The 21,358-nt window shown below is 29.8% G+C and overlaps 1 protein-coding gene across 4 annotated transcripts in view; it reads right to left on the bottom strand.

The window, feature by feature from the left end:
* Window positions 1–472: 472 nt before the first annotated feature.
* scramb1 (phospholipid scramblase 1) overlaps window positions 473–21,358 on the bottom strand; it is a 128,432-nt gene continuing 107,546 nt past the window's right edge. For all 4 annotated transcript variants that reach the window (XM_075358814.1, XM_075358809.1, XM_075358804.1 and 1 more), the window contains 3 exons: window positions 16,148–16,309; window positions 14,156–14,231; window positions 473–11,007 (listed from right to left, as the gene is read on the bottom strand). In XM_075358814.1, the coding sequence (XP_075214929.1) occupies window positions 14,172–14,231; window positions 16,148–16,309 (222 nt within the window). In that variant the 3' untranslated portion in view covers window positions 473–11,007; window positions 14,156–14,171. The remainder of the gene's footprint in view (window positions 11,008–14,155; window positions 14,232–16,147; window positions 16,310–21,358) is intronic.

Genomic DNA, 21,358 nt, shown 5'->3' on the forward strand with positions numbered 1-21,358 from the left:
AATACATAATTTTTTTAAAGTTACACATATTAGTAACAACTACGTACTATTATAATTAATAATAAATAATGTTTTCTAATAATAATTAAAAACAGTATGCTGTAAGATTATAAGACAATACTTCAGGAACTTTCACATTTTAGTATACAATGCACTTAAAAAAAATATCAAACTGCACACCACTTATCAATAACTACATAGATTACCATAAAATGTGTATAAATGGCAATATAATAATATTATAAATAGTATGCATACATATTTATCTTGTAATTAATAATTAGGACTGAATTGTATTAATATTTAACTCCTTATTCAACTGAACAAATCAATATGAAAATTTAAAAGAAATGATACATTAATACCAGAATGTAATAAATGTTTACGAATTATCAATAATTTAGTTGAAGCAAACAATGAATTTCAAGGAAATACCAAAGAAAAGGTTGAGAAACATTGATTTGTCATAAAAATTGCTGAAAATTATATGTATTTGTTTGATCATAAAATATAAATAATGTAATAAGAAAAAAGATTTAGGTGATTAAAATGAAAAATTGTACATAAAAATGATTTTGAAAGAAATAACTCTCACAACTGATAAAATGAGTTACAAAAGTATAATTACAAATAGACACTCAAAGAATTTTTTAATTCTAACAATTTTAAAATATACTAATGTAATATGTTAATATATTATGTAAATAATATAATATTTAGAATATATTATTGACGTCTAAATAAAAAGAAAGAAATAACATACGTGTCACTAACAATACAAGGTTGAAGTAATAATTTACAAATTTATATTATTTAAAAAGAATAAATTTAACTTAACTTCTATGTTTTTTTTAAATTTCATATTATCAATAGGTTTTGTGCAGTATGAGTAGATTATATCCATTGTATTAATAACAATTATGATAGCAACACATTTTTCTAATTAAAAATGGCTTTACAAATTAACTGAATTAAGTGATCAATTTGAACCTAATATTAATACAATGTCTTCAAATAATCAGGCTCATCCAAATGAAGATAAATTATAGATAAATATAATTAAAAATATAAATGTCATAAATTATTAACAACTTAAATACTAAAGCAAAATTAGATTAACATTTACACTATCAATGAGCAATTAAATTTAAAAAAATAAATAAATCAACTAATGCTAATATATAGTTTAAAAAAGAAACAAATGGAAGAAAATTATTGAGCTTTTTTCTGACAATAGAATGATACCAAATAATGACTCAAAACGTTAATAACTAATCAATTAACTAAATAATTGCTTAAAATAACAATTCACAGTACATAAATTATTCATTAACTGCAATATTTTAATATTTTCAATTTTAAAATAAGTAACTAAATAATTTTTTATTAATCCTGTTCCATGTGTGCAGGTGGTGTTTGGCCACTGTTGCATTATTTTTGGCTACATATCTTGGCCATCATGGCATCAGAAATTCCTTATCTACATCTTCCCTCACAAGGTAGCACTGCTACTCGTTTCAGTGAATAGTCTGTGAAGAGCAAGTTAATCATGAACGGAGCACAGCTGAGCATTTCTAACATCGCGATGGGCCCACTAAAGCAGTCTAAACACAGAGTGCACAAAAAATAGAAAGTACATTTTTTTACTTACAAATTGCACACTGATGTTATAATTTTTTATGACTAAAAAAATTACACTATGAGCTGCTTAAGATTTGGATTAAATGAAAATGTTAGGCCAAAATTTCTCTCTAATGTGTACGTTAAGGGTTTTGTTTCAGGGCTAAACAAATGTACAGAACATAAGAAGAAATTTAACGCTGCATCAGAGAATTAGCTCTGGAAGAGAAAGGTGGCAATGATAGGATTGATTTGGAGGACTACACTGATTATCCAACCTTGAAGACTTGAAACTGATAATTAATCCAGTGATTCTAATCAGTTTATTGCTAAAGATGTTGCTAAGAAAGAATGGAAGATGACCCAGAAGAAATGGAGGAAGATGATTTTAGGTTTTATGTCGATATAATTTGGATTAGTAAACCTTTAGTTGGGAATTATAAGACCAGATCGAAAAATTTAATAAAAAAAACTTCTGGGAACCTGTTGATGCGTTTATAAATATTATAACTCTTAACATGACACATGACATTGTAAAATATGCACATGTATACATTATGATAGTGAAAGAAAAAAACTAAAAGTAAACAAAGGGAAAATTTAAGGCTTCTGAGAGCGGGACTTCAAAGAGAATCTCGATATGAAATTATGGTCCTTAAGAAAGCATTTTTGATTCCAGAGAAAAAAGAAACTGCTTCAATTTTTTGGAGATGTGGACAAGTGATGACCCTGAAATGATGATCCTCTGAGCTTATTTTAGCAGCCGATGGTGGTTTTTGTTTTTGATGAGATGTTTCCATTTTGTGATGTCAGAATTAGAAAGGAAAAACAGCCAAATTGGAAACAATTAGGGAATTTCATTCTTGTTTGTTAACAACTGCCAAAGTAGCTACAGTGTGGGTGAATTTGTCACGACTGATGATGCTAGTTGGATTCCATGGTTTCTGAATCTCAATACAATACACACAACTAAAACCAACCAAGTATGGCATAACATTTTATATATTTATTATGCAATTTCGAAACATTTTACACACAGTACATTTTAACAGAGTATAACATTTTTACAGAGTAAAAATTTACATTTATACTCTGTAACATTTTACAGAGTATATTTAGAAATATACTCTGGTAAGTAAAAATAACGGTCCGTACCAAGTTTCAAACAAACCTTTAGATGTTGTAAGATGCTTGAATATTCCCATGGAAAAATCAAACAGAAATATTGCAACTGAAAACTACTATACCAGTTTTGAGTTGGGTGAATATTTGCTCTAACCAGGTTTGACAGTTTTAGGAAGATTCCCTCTGAATTTCTCACGGATCCCTCTCACCCTGTTGATTAAGTATTTTTGTATTCCAATATGACAAGATGTTAAGGGATTGTATTATTCAAAAAAAAAGAGAAAAACCAGTCTATTACTGTCAAAAATGCACAATGACAATGATATAGACCCAGAAATCGGGGAACTTGTGATGGCAACAGATTATAATAAAAAAAAGGGGAGGGGTTAATTCTATTGATGAGTTGTGTTCCATGTATTCAACCTCAAGAAAAACAAGTAAATGACCTCTTGCTGTATTTTTTCAGAAACTTGATTTAGCCAGTCAATTCTTTCAAAATTTATTTCTTCATCCAACGAGAATTTATTGAAAAGAAGATGGGCAGAGAGAATATCTTGCTGAATCAGACAAAGAGTTGATGAAGAGAAAGTTGTAACAAAAGGCAACACTTCTATACCTACTGGTAGACAAAGTCTCACAAAGTTACCTGCAAGCTATACAATCATGTCTGTGATGAAGAGGAAGACTTAACATTCATTATGTGAAAACAAAAATTAGCTTTTTGAGTTTTCTGAAGTAAAAATGTTACGACCTGTTTGTCTAGTTTACCAAGTTTTATGTACAGATCTAAGTCTTTTTTTCTAAGTTTTATTTTTCTAAATATTTCTATTTTTGTATTTTGAGATACCAAAGGTAAAAATTTTATATTCTGTATTTTGAGTTATGTTTTTAATAAAATATAATAGTGTAATGTTACTGAGAATAAACCTGCCATGTTCGTTAATCATGCAGTTGCAAGTTGCAGTTCTAAAATCTTTTGGGAATCAGGAAGAAATGATATGCAGTCCTAACACTGCAATGCACTATGTTAGTTATACGGTAATGAGCATGTGGTGCGGAAAAAGATAATCATACAATTTACAAATTTATTCATATACTAAAAACTAATGTAAGTGTACATTACAACTAAATGAATTGATTTCATACATACTAAATTATTGTATAAATATTCTCATAGACAATTATGAAGCTTATTTGGTAAAATAAATCACTTAAAAAAAACCCTCCAAAAAAAACATAAAAGTACATTTTACTCCTTGACAGTTTATTAGTTGAATTTTTTAAAATTGAATGATCAGTATGAAGGGTTTTCTGAAATCTTTTACAACTACAAAACTTAAAAAAAGATAATTACTTCATGTAAGAGAAAAAAAACAGACATTGGTATTTATAAATTTCAAAGAATGTTTTATAAATCTGTTTGTAAAATCTACAACTATGGAGATTACTTCTATTTTATTACAATTATAAATAAAATTAATACAAGGATTACAATGTTATACTTTGGAACTTAGAGGATTCATTTAAAAATAAAATTAGATAAATAAGTCCAGTGGAATTCTCTTGTTGACATTGATAAAAGTTCATGATTTGATGAATAAAATAAACCTGCATACAAAATAAATTAGTTTAATGAAGAAATTAACAATTAATGCAATCCACCTTACCAGCACGTTGATATGTACTCTAGATCTTTCGGCCTATCCGGAAGCCATCATCAGGAGTTAAAGTTAATACACTTAAAGTCAAAAGTTTAAAAAAATCATAGTTAAAAATTTAATAACAGTCATGACTTGTCTCGTTCCTTCTAGTATACTGAAGGAATATACATATACTCTGGTGAATTAAAATGAAATCAAACAGAACCATGTTATGAAAGAGATAATTATTAGATTAGATTATTACTTCTTTATATTTATGTTTTAAATAAATATCTTTAGTATGTTTTTAAATAATATATACTCTTTAAAAAATTTTTGTTCATTAATTAAATTTTTATTATTACAATATATTTGCTATTTTTCCAAATTAGAACTATTATATAATATTTGTAAGAAATATCTAAGATTTTCATGAAATTATTATGAATGTATGTATGACCGTATTCTATTATATCTTTGGCAAAGTTAGAGTTTTCAGGTTTACTATTTTTAATACTATTTACATGCTCTTTAGCATGTGTGCAAAATTTACGATTGGTCATACCCATGTATGTCAAGTCGCAATCATGGTTGCGATTTGATAAAAGTTGCGGTAAGGTGGATTATATTAATTGTTAATTTATTAATTTAACATATCAGCATACCATGTTTGAGAAATTAAATTAGTTTAATTTATTTCCTTCAATCATGAAAATAAAATGTTGAAAAAAATAAAAATTAAATAAATTAATATAGAATTTTGAATAAAACACTATTTGCTTTAAGTTATGGTTTGAATACACCTTTTCATTAATAAATGAAGTAACTATGTTTAATCATATAGGAAGTAAAAATAAATAATTATAATCTTAGACTAGAGTAACAGACTTTTAAACTAAGTGAATAAAAATCTACAACTTGACTTAAAATCTTAATATACGCTATTCAATTATTTTTTAAATGCATACAATCTATATAAAACTAAAAATAATAAAATAGAGTCAGTTACATCAAAGAGGTTGACGTCTCATGAAAGAGAATGAGAACAAAAATAAATATGGGAAGCCATTAATGTAATAACAATCTAGCCTGTTCTTTTAATTATATTCTTCCACATGACACTAAGAACTGACAATGAAAAATTCCTCAATCTAGTCATTAAAAATGTAGTTTGTAACATTTTTTTTATTTATTAAATACAAAGCAAATTACTAAAACAATAAAAGTAAAGAAAGTAACTTCAAGGCAGAGCTCAGAAATGTTTCCAGTAAACTGATTAAAACCTCTTACGACCCTGGGTTTATACACATGAATCTTGCTTTACGAGCCCTTACAACATCTTTTTACATTTTTACAACACTGAGACAGGGGTACACATCAATATACCTTATAGCATCACAATTCTGCCACTTCTGCACTGTTTGTACTCTTAAGTGACTGTTAGTAGAAGTTTTCAATTTATCTCAGCAAGATAGTGACTTCCTTGATATCTATCCATGCAAATATTATATATATTTTATTTTTTGTAATTTAATAATATTTATGATATATATGCAATGTCTATGTTTTACAGTAATACTTAAACACTTCAGTGATGAAAATTTGTACCTAGGTATTGTTTGAGAGATTGGCAATTTTGAAGTACATGCGAGTGTATTTTTGGTCTTAGAGCAAACTTAAATTAGGTTATCTAATGCTGTACATGTTTTTAGGTTATGTTATGCTAGCACTATTTGCATTTGATTTAAAGTTGAATTAATTCATATTTTACACTATATTATACTTTTAATCTGTCAATCAATTAATGTTCTATTAACATTATTTTAATAATGTTAGATGATAATAATGATTTTTAATAGTTAACTCCCTGCACTACTCGCGTGGGCTACATTTGTAACCTAGTTGTTTTGTTTCGCACACATTAGGAGCCTATTGGTAGGAGTATAGGTGGAACTTCAGTACCTTAAAACCAACTCCTGCTTTGTTTGGTCAGTGTGCATTTGCACTTCTTAAGAGAGTTTGGGTTTATAATGTTTCCGTTTGTCTGGGCTACATCTGTAGGCCGTGCGAGTATTTCTGTTATGAGTGAGTCTAAGCACATCCGATTACATAATCAGGATATTTTTGAATTACTGTACAATCCAAGCAGTTCTGATGATGATATTGTCAAGGCAGATAGTGACGATGGAGTAGAAAATGGAATGAAGAAGAAACATGTAGGTGTAACATTTTGGAAACATATAGGCATAAAATGTATTTTATAAACACAAATTGCCATTTCAAAAATGTATATATTTTTAATATAAGTAAACAATTTTTATGGGAATTTTTACTTCATTTATCTAGTAATAATTATGTTTACAAAATATACCAGTTTAAATTATTCAAGCCCTAAAAAAAATTATAAGTTAAAAGCATTCAAAGTTAGATAATGTGTGATTGTTCAAAACAAAAAAACCTTATTAAATTTTTTAACCTTAAAAAAGTTTAAGAAACTCCAAAATAATTCTAGCAGTTTTATAAAAACACACTGAAATTTTAACATATGTAAAAAATAATTTTATGAGGGTAATAAAAGAAAAAAATGAAATTGGCTACAAGTGTAGCCACATGAATACTAAAGTGACATGAAAAGCTCCTTTTCAGTATTAGGTGGGTGATATTTTTTTTTCTTTTTCAATTTTGAATGATGAAAAACTGTTAATAGTTCTTGTAGATAGTGATCTTGATAATGATGAATCCAATGGTTAGATGAAAAAAAAAATCATCCAGATCCTGAATCTGAGTCACAACTGGATGAACCTGAACCACAGCCAGTTAACTAACCAGTGAGAACAGTCAGAAGAAAATGACAAACAATTTAATGGTCCAGTTCCAGTCAGTCTATAGCACCGCTTCAGTGGAAAATTGCAGAATTTAGGTAATGCATTATTTTTTAATTTATTACCTTGCCACAATATTGTAAGCAACTAGCCTTTACAGTCGCATTTCTTTTGATTCCAGGCCCAGAAGACTCAGTATTTTGTTTTTATTTTAACCCACATTTACTTCAAAATTTGTTCATATTATTTGGCATTTTTATATTTATGTATCTTGAGACCCAGTTACTTTTCATAATTTTAAAATGCTAAATTTTAATTTTAAAATAATTTGATAATTTTTAGGCAAGATGGCCCATCTGTACCATGTGAAGATATGAATCACCACTTTCAGATGTTACTGATGGCAATAAAGAATCTTTTAATATTTTAATTTGGATTTTTGAATAACATGGCAGACAAAACAAATTTATATTCAGTTCAGAATAGGAATATACTTTCTATAAATACTACCTCAGAAGAAATAATTGTATTTACTGGGACTGAAATCATGATGGGATGCCTTAGAATCTCACAAGCTAAACTGTACTAAAGTAGGGATTTAAATATTATAACAATTACAAATCAAATGACTAGAAATACGTATTATGAGTTAAGAAAGCATTTGCATTTAGTTAACAATAATGATGTTGCAGATTTCAATAAACAAAAGGACATGGAACTTGCAACACCATTTCTTTACTGTATTGGTATTAAACGCCTGACACTACTTCACAGTAATCACTTGGCAATTGATGAACAGATGATACCTTTCATGAGCTATGTACCTTTCATGTTATGCTATGTACCTCTAAATCATGTCCTATTGGATTGAAAAATTTCATCTTGGCAGCTCCTGATGATTTATTGTTACGACTGTAAAATGTGTACGGGTAAAGGGACTGTTAATGATGAAATGATTAGGCTTAGGGGCTTCAACTGTTAAAATGTTTTATTCATTTAATCCCTAATAACAATTCACATGCCATTTATACTGATCGTTTTTTCAGTAGCATCAATGTGTGGAAATGTTAATTGATCAAAATATTTACTTTACAGGAATTTGATGGCCAATCAAATTGGCAATGCAAAATCATTAAAGTGGGTGATAAGAGAATATTAAGACAGAGATAAATGGAGTCAGACAATGTGATAAGATGATGCAGTAGCCTTCACCAAATGGAAGGACAACAAAGTGTCCTTCTGATTTCATCCTGTACAGGATCTACACCTGTTGAAATCTCTACAAACAGTGGTAAAAGGGGTATAAAAAGGAAATTAATGTTCCCCAACCAGTTATTGAAAAATGTTATAATAAATACATGGGTGGCATCGACCTTGTAGATCAAGTAATTGCTTATTGCAGAAGCTACATACATACAAGTAAATGGCCTGTTTGAGTGTTTAATCATTTTCTAGATATTTTAATAATTAACTGTTAAGGAAGTGTAATGTAGAAGGTACACTGATGAAGGACCGTCTATCCCTGCTCCAGTTATACTTTTAATCTGTCAATCAATTAATGTTCTATTAACATTATTTTAATAATGTTAGATGATAATAATGATGTTTAATAGTTAACTCCCTGCACTACTCGAGTGGACTACAATTGTAACCTAGTATATTAAGACTCACAAAATCTTAATATCTTCAAATTCTAAACCAAGACGACAGGTAATTATTAAAGAAAGTTATTATGAAAATGACAAGAAGAAGAAGAAGAAAGTATTGAAAGGTTGTACCACAAGACACGCAGAGTGCAAATCAATATGTCGAGTTTTGTGGACTAAATGTAATGTTTATTTATGCATTAACAATAACTGATTTTCAAAGTATCATAGCCTTTAACTATTAAATTAAATTATTAAATCATTTATAATTTCAATTTTTTACTTTAAAAACCAATAAATTTAGAAATAGATAATTATTTTAGTCATTTTTTTGTCACTGTAATTAAGTTATAAAAAAAAAATAAATCTAATAATGTTTGTTAGGATTATCTGTGTAAAGTTCCTTTAAAGAAAGTAAGTTTCAATTCAAAACTCATCAGGGTGTTGATTATTTATTTGCCATTAAGACATAAGATCTTAAATACTTAAGACATAATATTTTATTTAGACCTAAGGTTTAAAATATTTTTTGCATGAATTTTAGCATAGCTAATATATAAAGCTGTAATGAGTGTATTTTAAATTTTGAGTCGCTGGATCTCAAGAGGTTAAACTTTATTTATGACCCTTGAAATTCTACACTTACTGGTAAATAATTGAGAATTACAAATCAAATTACTCAATTAATTAGAGTAACATATTTTTATAAATAAAAATTGTTTTTATACTTCTAAATTATAGTGAAAAATAGTTGACTTCCTGCAAGTAAAATGTTTCAATGCCTCTACTGTGCCTGAAGTTGTAATATACCAAAGTACTAATATTAGTGTTGGAATTCAGTATTGTTGTAAGGTTTAACAAAAAAACAAGTTTTTTATTTTTTTAAAATGAACATCATGAAAAAACCACTCTCTTTTCAGAAATATATTTGTAATGCTGAACTTTTGTCTGCTGATAGATGTGTGATATTATGTAACGGATAACAGAACATAAGGTTAAAAATGAAAAAAGTATTGAAATCGATAGAAATACTGAAATTTAAATTGAATTAAAAATGAATATTAATTGAACATTATACTAAATTGCATAAGAAAAACACATTCACAAGTTCTTGTACAAAACGAGAATTTAGTGAAGGGAATAACTTTATTCACTTTAGTTAAAGTGAATAACACCAATTCTCAGCACTTAACTAGTTTTGGACAATTTGTAATTAAATTTATTTATAAAAATTACTAACTTAAAGATTAATAAATAATCTGATCTTTTAACATATGTTTAACTTGACTTGGGTTACTTGATAAAATAATTATACAAATATATGAAACAAAATAATAATAATGATAATGTGACTAAAACCTTACATTGTTATACTTGCAATCAAAGCTACCAATCAAATAAAAATAATTTTTGTTATGTAATTTAATAACTAAACCATTTTTTATTAAATAAATGAAATATTTATCAGGAATGATATTATTAACTCTTGAAACAAAAAAAAAGTTAATTGACAAAGCCTGTAAATATAACAGCCATTTTTTTTTTTTAATATAAATTACAGTAATTACAATTATGTTAAAATATTTGACAAACATCAATATTGTAGAATGAAACTAATCATTTAACAAGAGTACAATAACAATATTATAAACTAATGTTAGATAGACTATATATTATGTACAACAACATACAAATAAATACATTATCTGAAACACATTCTATTACTTAACAAAATGACATGAATGTATAAATGTATTAACATTTATTATAATTTTGGACAATATCAAGGTAGATATCATTCAGATCAAAATAGTGTAATTTTAAGCACAAATTACCTTGGCCATGGCAAAGTAGTAATTTAATTAAATAAAAAAGGGGAAAATGAATACCTAAGATAAATGTATTTGTTATTCCTGTACTTGCAACTAACAGCCTTATTAATAACTTCTGGAATAAATTATTAAAATACTAGCAAAAGAGGGAATAAGTGAAAAAAAATTACAGTAACATTATAAAAATTATGTTAACATTACAAAAAAAAAAAATAAAAAAATAATAATAGGCAACTAATAAAATATATTGTTCCACAAATTTGTGCAGGATGAAATACTGTAAAAAGAAAGCTGGAAGCCTTTTTTTATAAGACACTTCAATCTGAAAATTACAAAACACAATAAAATTTAGACAGATTCCATTATGACTAAAATATAACAGTAATAAATAAAAGCATATACCTATATTTATTCGTTTATATTTAAATTATTATTATTATTTAATTTTCGCTTATATTATTATTTAAATTTTGCTTTATTTGGTTTTATTCACTTTAAACTTAAGAAAATGCAAATACTTTGAAACAGAGCTAAATTGAGGAGTAACAAAATCTTTTTATCTTGTATAATACTAAAATACGGGTATCAGAGAAAAAAGTGAAAAACAATGAAAATCCAAGGGAAACTGAATACAGAATAAGCTACAAGTTGTGAATACGAATAATAGATTATTAATTTACTGCAAGTTTAATACTCACACATATATATGAAAATTTAAATGGCAGTATAATTTTTTTTTAAATGTATTTTTTGAACATTTTATAACAGGTAATTTAACCTTAAAAAGAATGTACTTTTACTTAATGTAAAAGGAAACCAAAATTTTGCTTATTTTTAATTCAAAATTGCTTTTCTGTTAAAAAAAAAGAGCCACTATTTGCTCATTGAAACTTTATATATATATATATATAATTAATTGTAATACATTTATATATATGGAGTGTTTAGGAGGTTCTGCTATAGTGTACATGCATAATCTTCTGATTAAAAATAATAATAACAAATTCTATAACATATATATCATATAACTTAGTCCTGGAATATTCTGTTTAAAGCAGTAACAAATCAAAAATTTTTCCTTTCTTACTTCTTGAAGTTAAGATAATACAGCTTTGTAATTTTTTTACGAAAATCAACCAACAGTAAGCATATCACAAGATAAATAAGTAGCATTTTCAATGAAAACAATAATACAGAAAAGTTATGTTTAATCCAGTATTTATTTGTACAATAAATAATTTTACTGTTTTGTGCAAGTAATATATTATTTGCTACAAAGGATGTTATATAGTATTAATATTATCAATAATAAATAAAATAAAAAATTACTTAGTGCTAATTTTTCTTTAACAACCTAACTAAGAAATGATGCTTTTTTAATTCTTAACTTAAACACATCTGATAAACCAGCCATGTTAGTCTAAAGGTTAAACTTGCCATTACCTAATCAGCTGATTTTTTAAGTTTAAAGATTTTGAGGTTTTTAAAGTTTTGAGTTTAAAGGTTTCAGTTCTTGTTAATGAAGTTGCTTTTATACAGATTTGAATGCTAGCCTGTGGATACTATTGTTCTTTGGTGCTACAATATCTCTAAAATATATGCTACAATATCTCACAATGAGATACTGTAGAACACAGACCTAAATTTATACAAGTAAAAAAACTGCGTATGAGTAAAAAAGAACAAATGTGCTTTAATTGTTGGTTGTTTTTCATTAACTACTGACAATAACTGGTTAGATATAAGAAAAGAAACACATCATATAATTTCACAAATGAGGAATGTACAGAGATTTATAGTTAATTGTATTGTACTGTTATGTATATAGTTGTATTTATAGTTAACTGTAACAGCTTGTTACAGTTGTATTTACAGCAGCTTATATTTACAGTTACAGCTTGCTGTTGTATTTATAGTTAACTGTAACAGCTTGTTATACAAGCTGTTTTGGAATATTTTATGCAATTTTCTAACAGATTCTTAATGGGTAACTATCTATGAATACTTACTTACTTACTAACTGCAGAAAAGAGGATCATTTACATTAACAACAAAACTATAAGAAATAATCAGGAATATGTTGAAGATTATTTACAAATCTCAAAATTCCATGTAGTACATGGCGAGTATTATATAACGAATTTAAGTATTATATAACTCCATAGATTCTTTACAGATGAAGCAATATTTATGTGTGATGGTATATGCAACACAAGTAACAACACACATTTTTCAAACTATAGCAATCCTATAAGAAATTAGTTTCAATAATCACATTAAATTTTTTAATAAATGTCTGGCGGTATATCTGCAGTGTTCTATCTTTCAATGATAAACATGTAGGTGTTGATTACTTAAACTTCCTTCTGAAAAAGCTATCGTAAATTTTGGAGGACATTCCACAAATGGCATAAACATGGTGAGTACTTCCTATGTGATGGAGTCCAGCTAAGTTTTGTTGTCCTGTTATTCATTTTTATGTCAAAATATGATAGCATTAGTATAAGTCCACTTTTAAAAAGAATCATGTCTAGTGCTGAAGAAATCAAGAACACAAGGATGTTGGAAAATTAAATCTCATCTGTACTCAATATGCATCCAGTATGGTAGTGAACAATTAACACATAAAAATCTAATTTTATGTGTAATTAAACTAGTTAAAAATTAAATTGTTGTTTTAAAACTATTTTGATAAAAATACCAGTGACCTGATTTCAGTGCAACTATTGTGTTCATAGATATATTTTCTGCACTATTGTTTTTAATGAAAATTCAATTTATTTAGATTTATGTATTTAATGTTATAATTAAGTTACAGTAATATGTAACTTATGCAGTGTAACAATAATGTTTACAATTTAAGTGTTTAATGATTTTTTTAAATAAATTTATTTTAAATGAAATATTTCAAAAATTATAATCTTTTCCCAGAAATATTTAAAATTATTAAATTAATTTCTTTATTTTATCTCATGAATATTTTTTAAAAAGTGTTCATTCAATTCATGATATTGGAGGCCAACTTTAAAAAAAAAATTATATTATAAAAAAAATCATAAATTCAGCCTTATAAATTGCATTCATGTAAATGCAGTAACCATACTGTTTCTACCATGCCTTTGAGGACAAAAATTCTGACTGACAAAAAACATTTCTGGATCGATGCTTACATAAATTTTTTCACAATTTTAATCAGAGATATTCTGTAAAGTTTAGTAGAAACATTCTGAATCCTTTGTGCACAAAAAATTCAAACAAAACACTTAAATTATCTATAATTTTAGATGCCATCAAGAATGAAAATTGATACTTTATGGAGCACCAAAATCAGACACAGGCAAATTCATTCAGGTTGGTTGGACTTTTTTCCCATGTCCAAAATTTATCTTCCTTTTTCTATACAAACTCATATGAAAAATGGATTACACAATTAAGTTACAAACTAAATTAAATATACAAGCATTACTAACCTTAAATACTGAGTTATTAGAACATTCCTGGTCGATCTCGTTCCTGGCCTCCAACTTTTTCAAAAAACATAGCATCCTGGAATAAATCATGTCAATTTTTAAAATCTAATATGGGTAATATATTAAAATATCATAAGAAATAGCAATTGTAAGTACTGTTGCATTGGTAATAGGATAATACATGGTCTATTATTTTCTAACTACTTTTTAACCCTTTGATGACCAGACCTTTTTTGAAGATGGTTAAAAATAAATCACATTATTATTATTATTGTAATAAACAATACAATGCATTATGGTGACTATTTGTAAGCTTGTGCTAAAAAATTTATAAAATTCTTCATTACCAATATTTTATAGCAATCTTTTTTTTAATTTTGGAAAGCCAGTGCACTACAAACTAGAAATATGTTTTGTGGTTATATCTTATTTGAATAGTTTTCTAAAGATTAAGAACACGAAAACCAGAAAAAAATGAGTTTGAAGTCACTTAACTCAAAATCAGGAAACAATTTTACTATGGGAATCATGATTTTTAGAAATGTTTTTGTGTTAAACCTGAAAGTTTCATGATTTTTGGCAAGAAATTGATTAATTTTAGTTAAATTTAGATTAGAACTGTCTATACACAAATCACTATCAGACTGAGGATTCCTAGGTTCCCAATCAATTTCACTCAGTCTTTGAAATATATTGCTCATTTTGCGTATTATAGCAACTTAATGATAAATATTACTGGGAAAAAGAAACCATAGCACCAAGATGAAACAAATATAGTGTTACGATCCAAATGTCACAAACAACTAAACACAATGTTCTTGGCTCATCTACATACTATGCAACACACCAATAAATACAGTACTGTTAAAAACTAAATACATAAAATAAAGCATTCCTTTTGACTCTGGACAAACTCTGATTTCATGGTCAACTCAAAACAATAACAAACAAATGAAATTTACATATTATGCATTGAATAAGATTAACGTTCTCTAAAAATAAAAACATAAATTCATTAGGTTCAAAGTAATAATTATTTTTGTTTACCATCTGAATATTAATTGCGATGTCACATGCGATTTTAAACAATAACAAATGTAACCTCTTGTAAGTGAACCATCATGTCTGCCATGATAACCAAACATGTGATCAGTACCAACCTCAATTTGACAATAATGAAATTTTGCCAAATTGTCTTTCCCATATAAAATGAGATTGATGAAAAAATCACCAGTTGGTATTTTTAGCAAATAACTGAACCTGACAATACATTGACAAGTGGTCTTCATAATTCAAAAGAAAGAATAACCTCTTAATTAAAACCGTAAGGTATATTAACTTAAACACAATTGCATAAATTTCATTTTTTTTTATGAGAAAGTTCCTTAAAAATGTTTCTTACTGATAACTTTAGTATTGAAAACTTTTAATATTAAAAATTGTACGGCCTATTTTTACAACTGGAATATATTTGAACTTATTTGTTGCTCTCATGGCTTAGAATAAGACTGTTATAATGTACTGATAAATGACTTTATAAAATTTTAATATTTAGAAAAAAAAATTGATTTAAACTTAAGGTTAAATTTACCCACATACCCGTGTGGAGTATGTGCGCACTCTAATACTTTTCCATTTTTTCATATCTTTACTTATTTTTTATGAAGACAAATGTTTCTTCCCTTCTGAATTTATTGTAAACTACTTTTTCCGCATGGACGGCAGATTTTTTTTAAAGAATACTCACATAAAAAAAAAAAGTTAAAATAAACTTTATAAATAAATAAAACAATTTTTATAAAATGTGCAAAACATTGATATGCAATTCTTTTCAATTCTGAAATTTTGACTTAAAGTTGCCCCTTAAACTTGACAGTATATTCAAATTTTCTAATGATATTCCTACTTAAAATAACAACTTTATTTTTCAGATAAAAATATAGATTACATATAATTAATTCAAAATACACTCTGAGAAAAAACTATACTTACAATTAAGAAACATGCTCCAATCATGACAGCTTTCATCCTTACATCCAAATCCATAGGAAAAGTTATCCCAAAATAATCAGCATCAGTGAACATTTCTCTAAGTAGACCAGCCCATTGTTTTGATATTTTACCTACAACTTGACTTGAATCTTTTGATAATATCTATAAAAAGTAAGGTTAACATTTAAAAACATTTCTAAAAAATTCTTTTGCAAACTGAAATGAAAAGAAGGAAGCTAATAAATATATATGAATTTCTATAAATTATTCTTTTGATTATAATTTCAGATTTGGGATAAACATACTTTTATTAAGAAATGAGATTGATGACATTAATAAGTGAAAAAAAAAATTATTTCTTGGATGGAATCATACATGGGACTAGCTGATCTAGAAGTCATCTTGTTAACACTACCAATGGGCCAGACTATAATACTTTTTGTGGAATAATAGAAAATGAGGAACTTAAAAAAAATTATATAACTAAGAAATCTGCACGTACAACAAATATAAAATAAAGGCCACTGGTAACACACACCAGTCACTGTTACATGACAGTGAAGGGTTACAAATTAAATTATAAAAGAAATTAATGTCAGAAAATAGTAATAATAGATATGCAAAAACAATCTATTTAGTAGACAAATTAAAAAAAAAAAGTAAACAACAAAAGGGATATCATTAAAGCAGCTTTCATGAAAAATAAGAACACGAGAGAAGACCAAATTAAGAATTAATCTTATCTTACTGAGGAAATTAAATTAATTTCAACAGTTGAAATTAAAAGAACTGAAATGAAAAAAAACAGCAATTAATTAAGTTTTTTTCAACAGTAATGAAAAGGAAAAACCAAAAACGGTTAGCTCCTCTGTCAAATGACTGCAGAAAAAAGTATGTAGTCTAATGTCCTAAATAAATTTAATGCAACATATGCTTTGATCTTGAATTTAACAAGGGCAAAACTGAAAACCAATTTAGAAAACAAAAGTCACAGATTAAAAAAAAAACTACACAGACTTTCTGTATTAAATAATTAGAGATTTATTGTTAATTCTTCTGACTTACTGGTGTAGAAAAATAATAATAATTCCTAAATTACAATACTTTTTTCAATTTTCAATAAAATATAGAGTTGAATAATATTTCCACCCTATATTACATAATCTGTATGTAAATAATAAAACAAAGAAATAATGAACTGACTGTGTTAACCTACCAATCAAATGACTTAATTGTCTTATTACAGTACACAAAACAATAATTAAACCATGTACTGTATGTATAATTTAATCAATTATTAAATTTGATATGTTAAAAAGTTATATACTATGTACATAACACAGCAGTAGCATAAGATGAAGTTCCAACTCAAAATAACATTTAAAATTAATAAGTAAATATTGGAAAAAAGATTCTACCACAATATTGTAGAAAAAAAATTCAGACAATAAATTTATTAGAAATATAAATAAGGCGAATAACTTAAAAGGAAGTAAATAAGGAAGGTGGAATTGTGTTCTTAAGCAGCAGATAATATGAATAAGTAGATATTAAGTGATGGAATATGATATGATAGATTATGATATGCTGAAGGTATGTCAAGTGCAAAACTAATTAATGGGAAACAAGAGGATAGAAGAGATTGTAAAGTAGCGCAAACGGAAAGTGACGTGTAGATTCTCCTCAGTCCACCAATAAACTGAAGGGCATTACCTCCTGATGTAACATTGGGGGAGATCATCGCAGGCCTAGATCAAACAGGGAACTTTCTCTTCTGTGGCAGCAACCTCATAACTTTATGAAAGTTAAGTCCCTCAGTAAATGCATGAGTGTCAATTCTCCTTACAATCCAGCCATGTAACAGGGGCCATCCAGGTGCACTCTGTCTATTGTCCTCCATGGTCAAACATATTGCCTGGTAGTCACTTCCAGCAAAATCCTCCGATACCTGCCAGTCACCTATTCTCGCTGCATGGGTGGAGGTGGCAAAGATAACATCAATTGTCAATCCAAAGATGCCTCTCTGGTAGGTAAGTAAGTATTCCCCTCATTAATACTCTAAGTGCAGGGATGCAGCCATCTCAATCAACAATCTACTTCTTGCATCTGTTCTGGTAGAGCCCCATGTCATCGACCACACATTGACATCGCCCGCAATCAATGCAGGTCATTGTGTAGCTATGTCTCCAGCAAGTGCAGACAATACATCCTTGAACCATTCAGTGCTCACGTTAGGCGACACATAGCAGCTACATACATAGATTCTGGCAATCCTGGCCTGAACAAAACCATACTCACATAATGACTCAAGAATCAGCAGAGGAGAGAGCACATCCATATGGATGATCCACTATCCACCGACTCCAACTAGTCTGCACCATGTCAGGCTGGATATGGTTTGGAGATGATTGCTATATCAGCACTCATCTCCGACACACTATGTCTCAAATATCTTGGGCAAGTGACAAGTGATTCAAATTTATTTGAACAAACTTCATTTCTGGGTAGAAAAACACCCGCGGTCCTCAGTACTACTTATAGTTGCAAGACCCTTAGGGCACACAGCGGTGCCCATCAGTCTTACATATCAGTCAACTAGGTCTCTTCCCACGCTCAGCAACCTGATGGCCCGCTTCATCACATCCCAACCCCATAAGGGGAAGGCACTTACCTTGCGACATTACCAGTCGCCACACCACCCTCTCCATTCCAAGCCCCGAGAGGCTTTACTAGAGGTCGGCCTTTAGATCCTCTAACTGATTACATCTCATAGTCATCAGCCAGGCCTTGATCAGGATCGTACCGATGTAAATGCCTCAGCAGACATTTGCATCAGTAAAATACAAATCAAATTTCGCCTTCACGTAGGTCTCAAACGGACATCTTCAAATTCATCCTAACATGATTCCCTCAAACTAACTGACTGAAACCGCGGAAGTGTGAATCCTGCGCCTAGTACAGATTTGACAACATCGTTTGTGATTGTGAATGCCTCAGAGAACGAACCAGTTTAAAGTTACATCAATGCTACACTCATACCATTCAAAATTATGTTTTACGCAACATAGAAATTCAGACCTACACCCAATTTAGGTCATGTAACAAGGGGAATGACAGTCTGTGCAGGAGCCGAGGACAAACTCTGCACCCTTACCCGGTCCCATCATGATGTCTCATGTGACATTACCAACTCACCATCACAACCGCCAGTGGTGGAGGGAAGCCACGTCCCCAGTCACACGTGTTATCATACCCTGGCGGCACAGCCAGCCCCACCAGAGGAAGCCCCAAAGCGAATCACAAACAATATTAATATAACCGTGGCACAATGCCAATGCCCCTACCTCCAACCAATCCAATGCAACAACCTAGCCATCCAGGATCCTACCTCGATTAAACTCCCTCTTCAGACCTACACACAGCAAGGGCACGAAGAAAACCAGCCACTATAGACCACTCCTTGCGGATCATCCAGCTAATACGGAGATCCAGAAAGGAATGCATCCTCTCAAGTTCCCTAACAACTTGTGAACGTTTGACCTTGTATCGAGGATAGACATAGAGGACGTGGTCCACTGTATCATCTGTCCCACAATCTGGACGTTGACTCGAATCCACCAAACTAAACCTAGCCAAACTCGCCTGAAAGACACCATGCCCGGAGAGAAACTGTGTGATATACTGATTGGGAGAGACCTATCCAATCACACCTAAATCAGACACTATAGGAAATATACCATGCGTGTAACGACCGTGGGGGATTTGTTCCACATGACCTGCCAAGACGCAAGGCCCTGGTCTTCAATTTCCTGCTTTTGTTTTAACATCAGTAGGATTTACCTTGGAAATGTAGCATTCCTTACACTCATTAGCCAAGATATCTTTTGGTTTGACTCCAGCTATAACACAGACTGCCTCCTGCGAGACTGTTTTATAACTGCCTTAACAACCAGCAAGAGGGGTTGCTAAGCCCGCATCAAAATGTCTGCACAATACCTAAATGCCATGCGGTGACCCCAGACAGGTGCAACATACAGCATAATAGATTTGCTAACATCTTTTTAAAGGATTCGCATGGTATGGTAATTCAACCCCCAATCGGGATGAATGACTCTACGGATTCCATAAAAGGCATCAGCAGCATTTTTTGCTATATACTGTAGATGTTCCTTGAACTGAAAATTCTCATCACGGATAACACCCATGTATTTTTGAGTCGTAACGTACCGAATGGGGAAACCAGCCATCTAGACCTGGATTTGTCGGGTAGCAGCCAATCGCCCTTAAGCAAATAATCATTGTGGTTTTCTCTAGGCTGAAAATCATCTTATGTTGTAGAATCCACAGTCAAGAGTATCTCACAAGCATGAGCAGCTCTGAACTATACCTTGTTCCGCGAATCCTCTTCAATCAGTAGCAGCGCATTGTCAGCATAAGCGAGAAGTGGCATCCTCAGTGCTCTTGCCCTACTGAAACCATACTGGTTGTCCGTTCTCAAATTCCTTGCCAATCACGGGCAGGAAAGTTAGTGGACGGTAAGAACTAATAGGATATTTGTTGCTACCTTTGAACAACACCCACTCTTCACACTTCCAACATGCCGAAAAGTCGCCAGTGAAGAGCAACCTATTGTATATTTTAGTTAGAGGGCCAAGGACTACTGGAAGCGCTTGGGCAAGGAGCTCCACTGTGATACAATCATATCTGGAGGACTTGTGCCATGCCATACTACAGATCATCTGGCGCACTTCTGCCTCTGTTATCTCAGAATTTAAGTCGGTCTTGAAAACTGCGACTTCCTGTCTGACACGCTGGTGGTATGAAACCTCACCCACCATATGTCATCCAGAAACAAATCATTCAGCAAAATGTTAATGAAATGGTCCTTATCAATTACCATACCTTGCAGGTAGACAAGGCTGACAAGAGGACATCTTTCCTGCACTTATATCCAAGGGCTCTATACACAACACCCCAATGATCTATATTTCCTTGCTCCTGAACAAAGGAACACCAGGAATTATGCTTGGAAGACCTAATGCTATGAAAGTACCTAGCCCTTGCTCAGTGGTAATCTGCAGTTAGGGTCACACGCCGCTCAGGATCACCCTCTTGTTGTGCAGCCCTTCTGAGTCAGTTCACAGATTGCTTCATTGCTGTCAGATTCCAAGACCACCAACCTGATATATGTTCCTGGCCAGTGCCTCTAGG

This window comes from Lycorma delicatula, chromosome 1 (genome assembly GCF_047948215.1).
Source record: "Lycorma delicatula isolate Av1 chromosome 1, ASM4794821v1, whole genome shotgun sequence".
NCBI classification, from domain to species: Eukaryota; Metazoa; Arthropoda; class Insecta; order Hemiptera; family Fulgoridae; genus Lycorma; species Lycorma delicatula.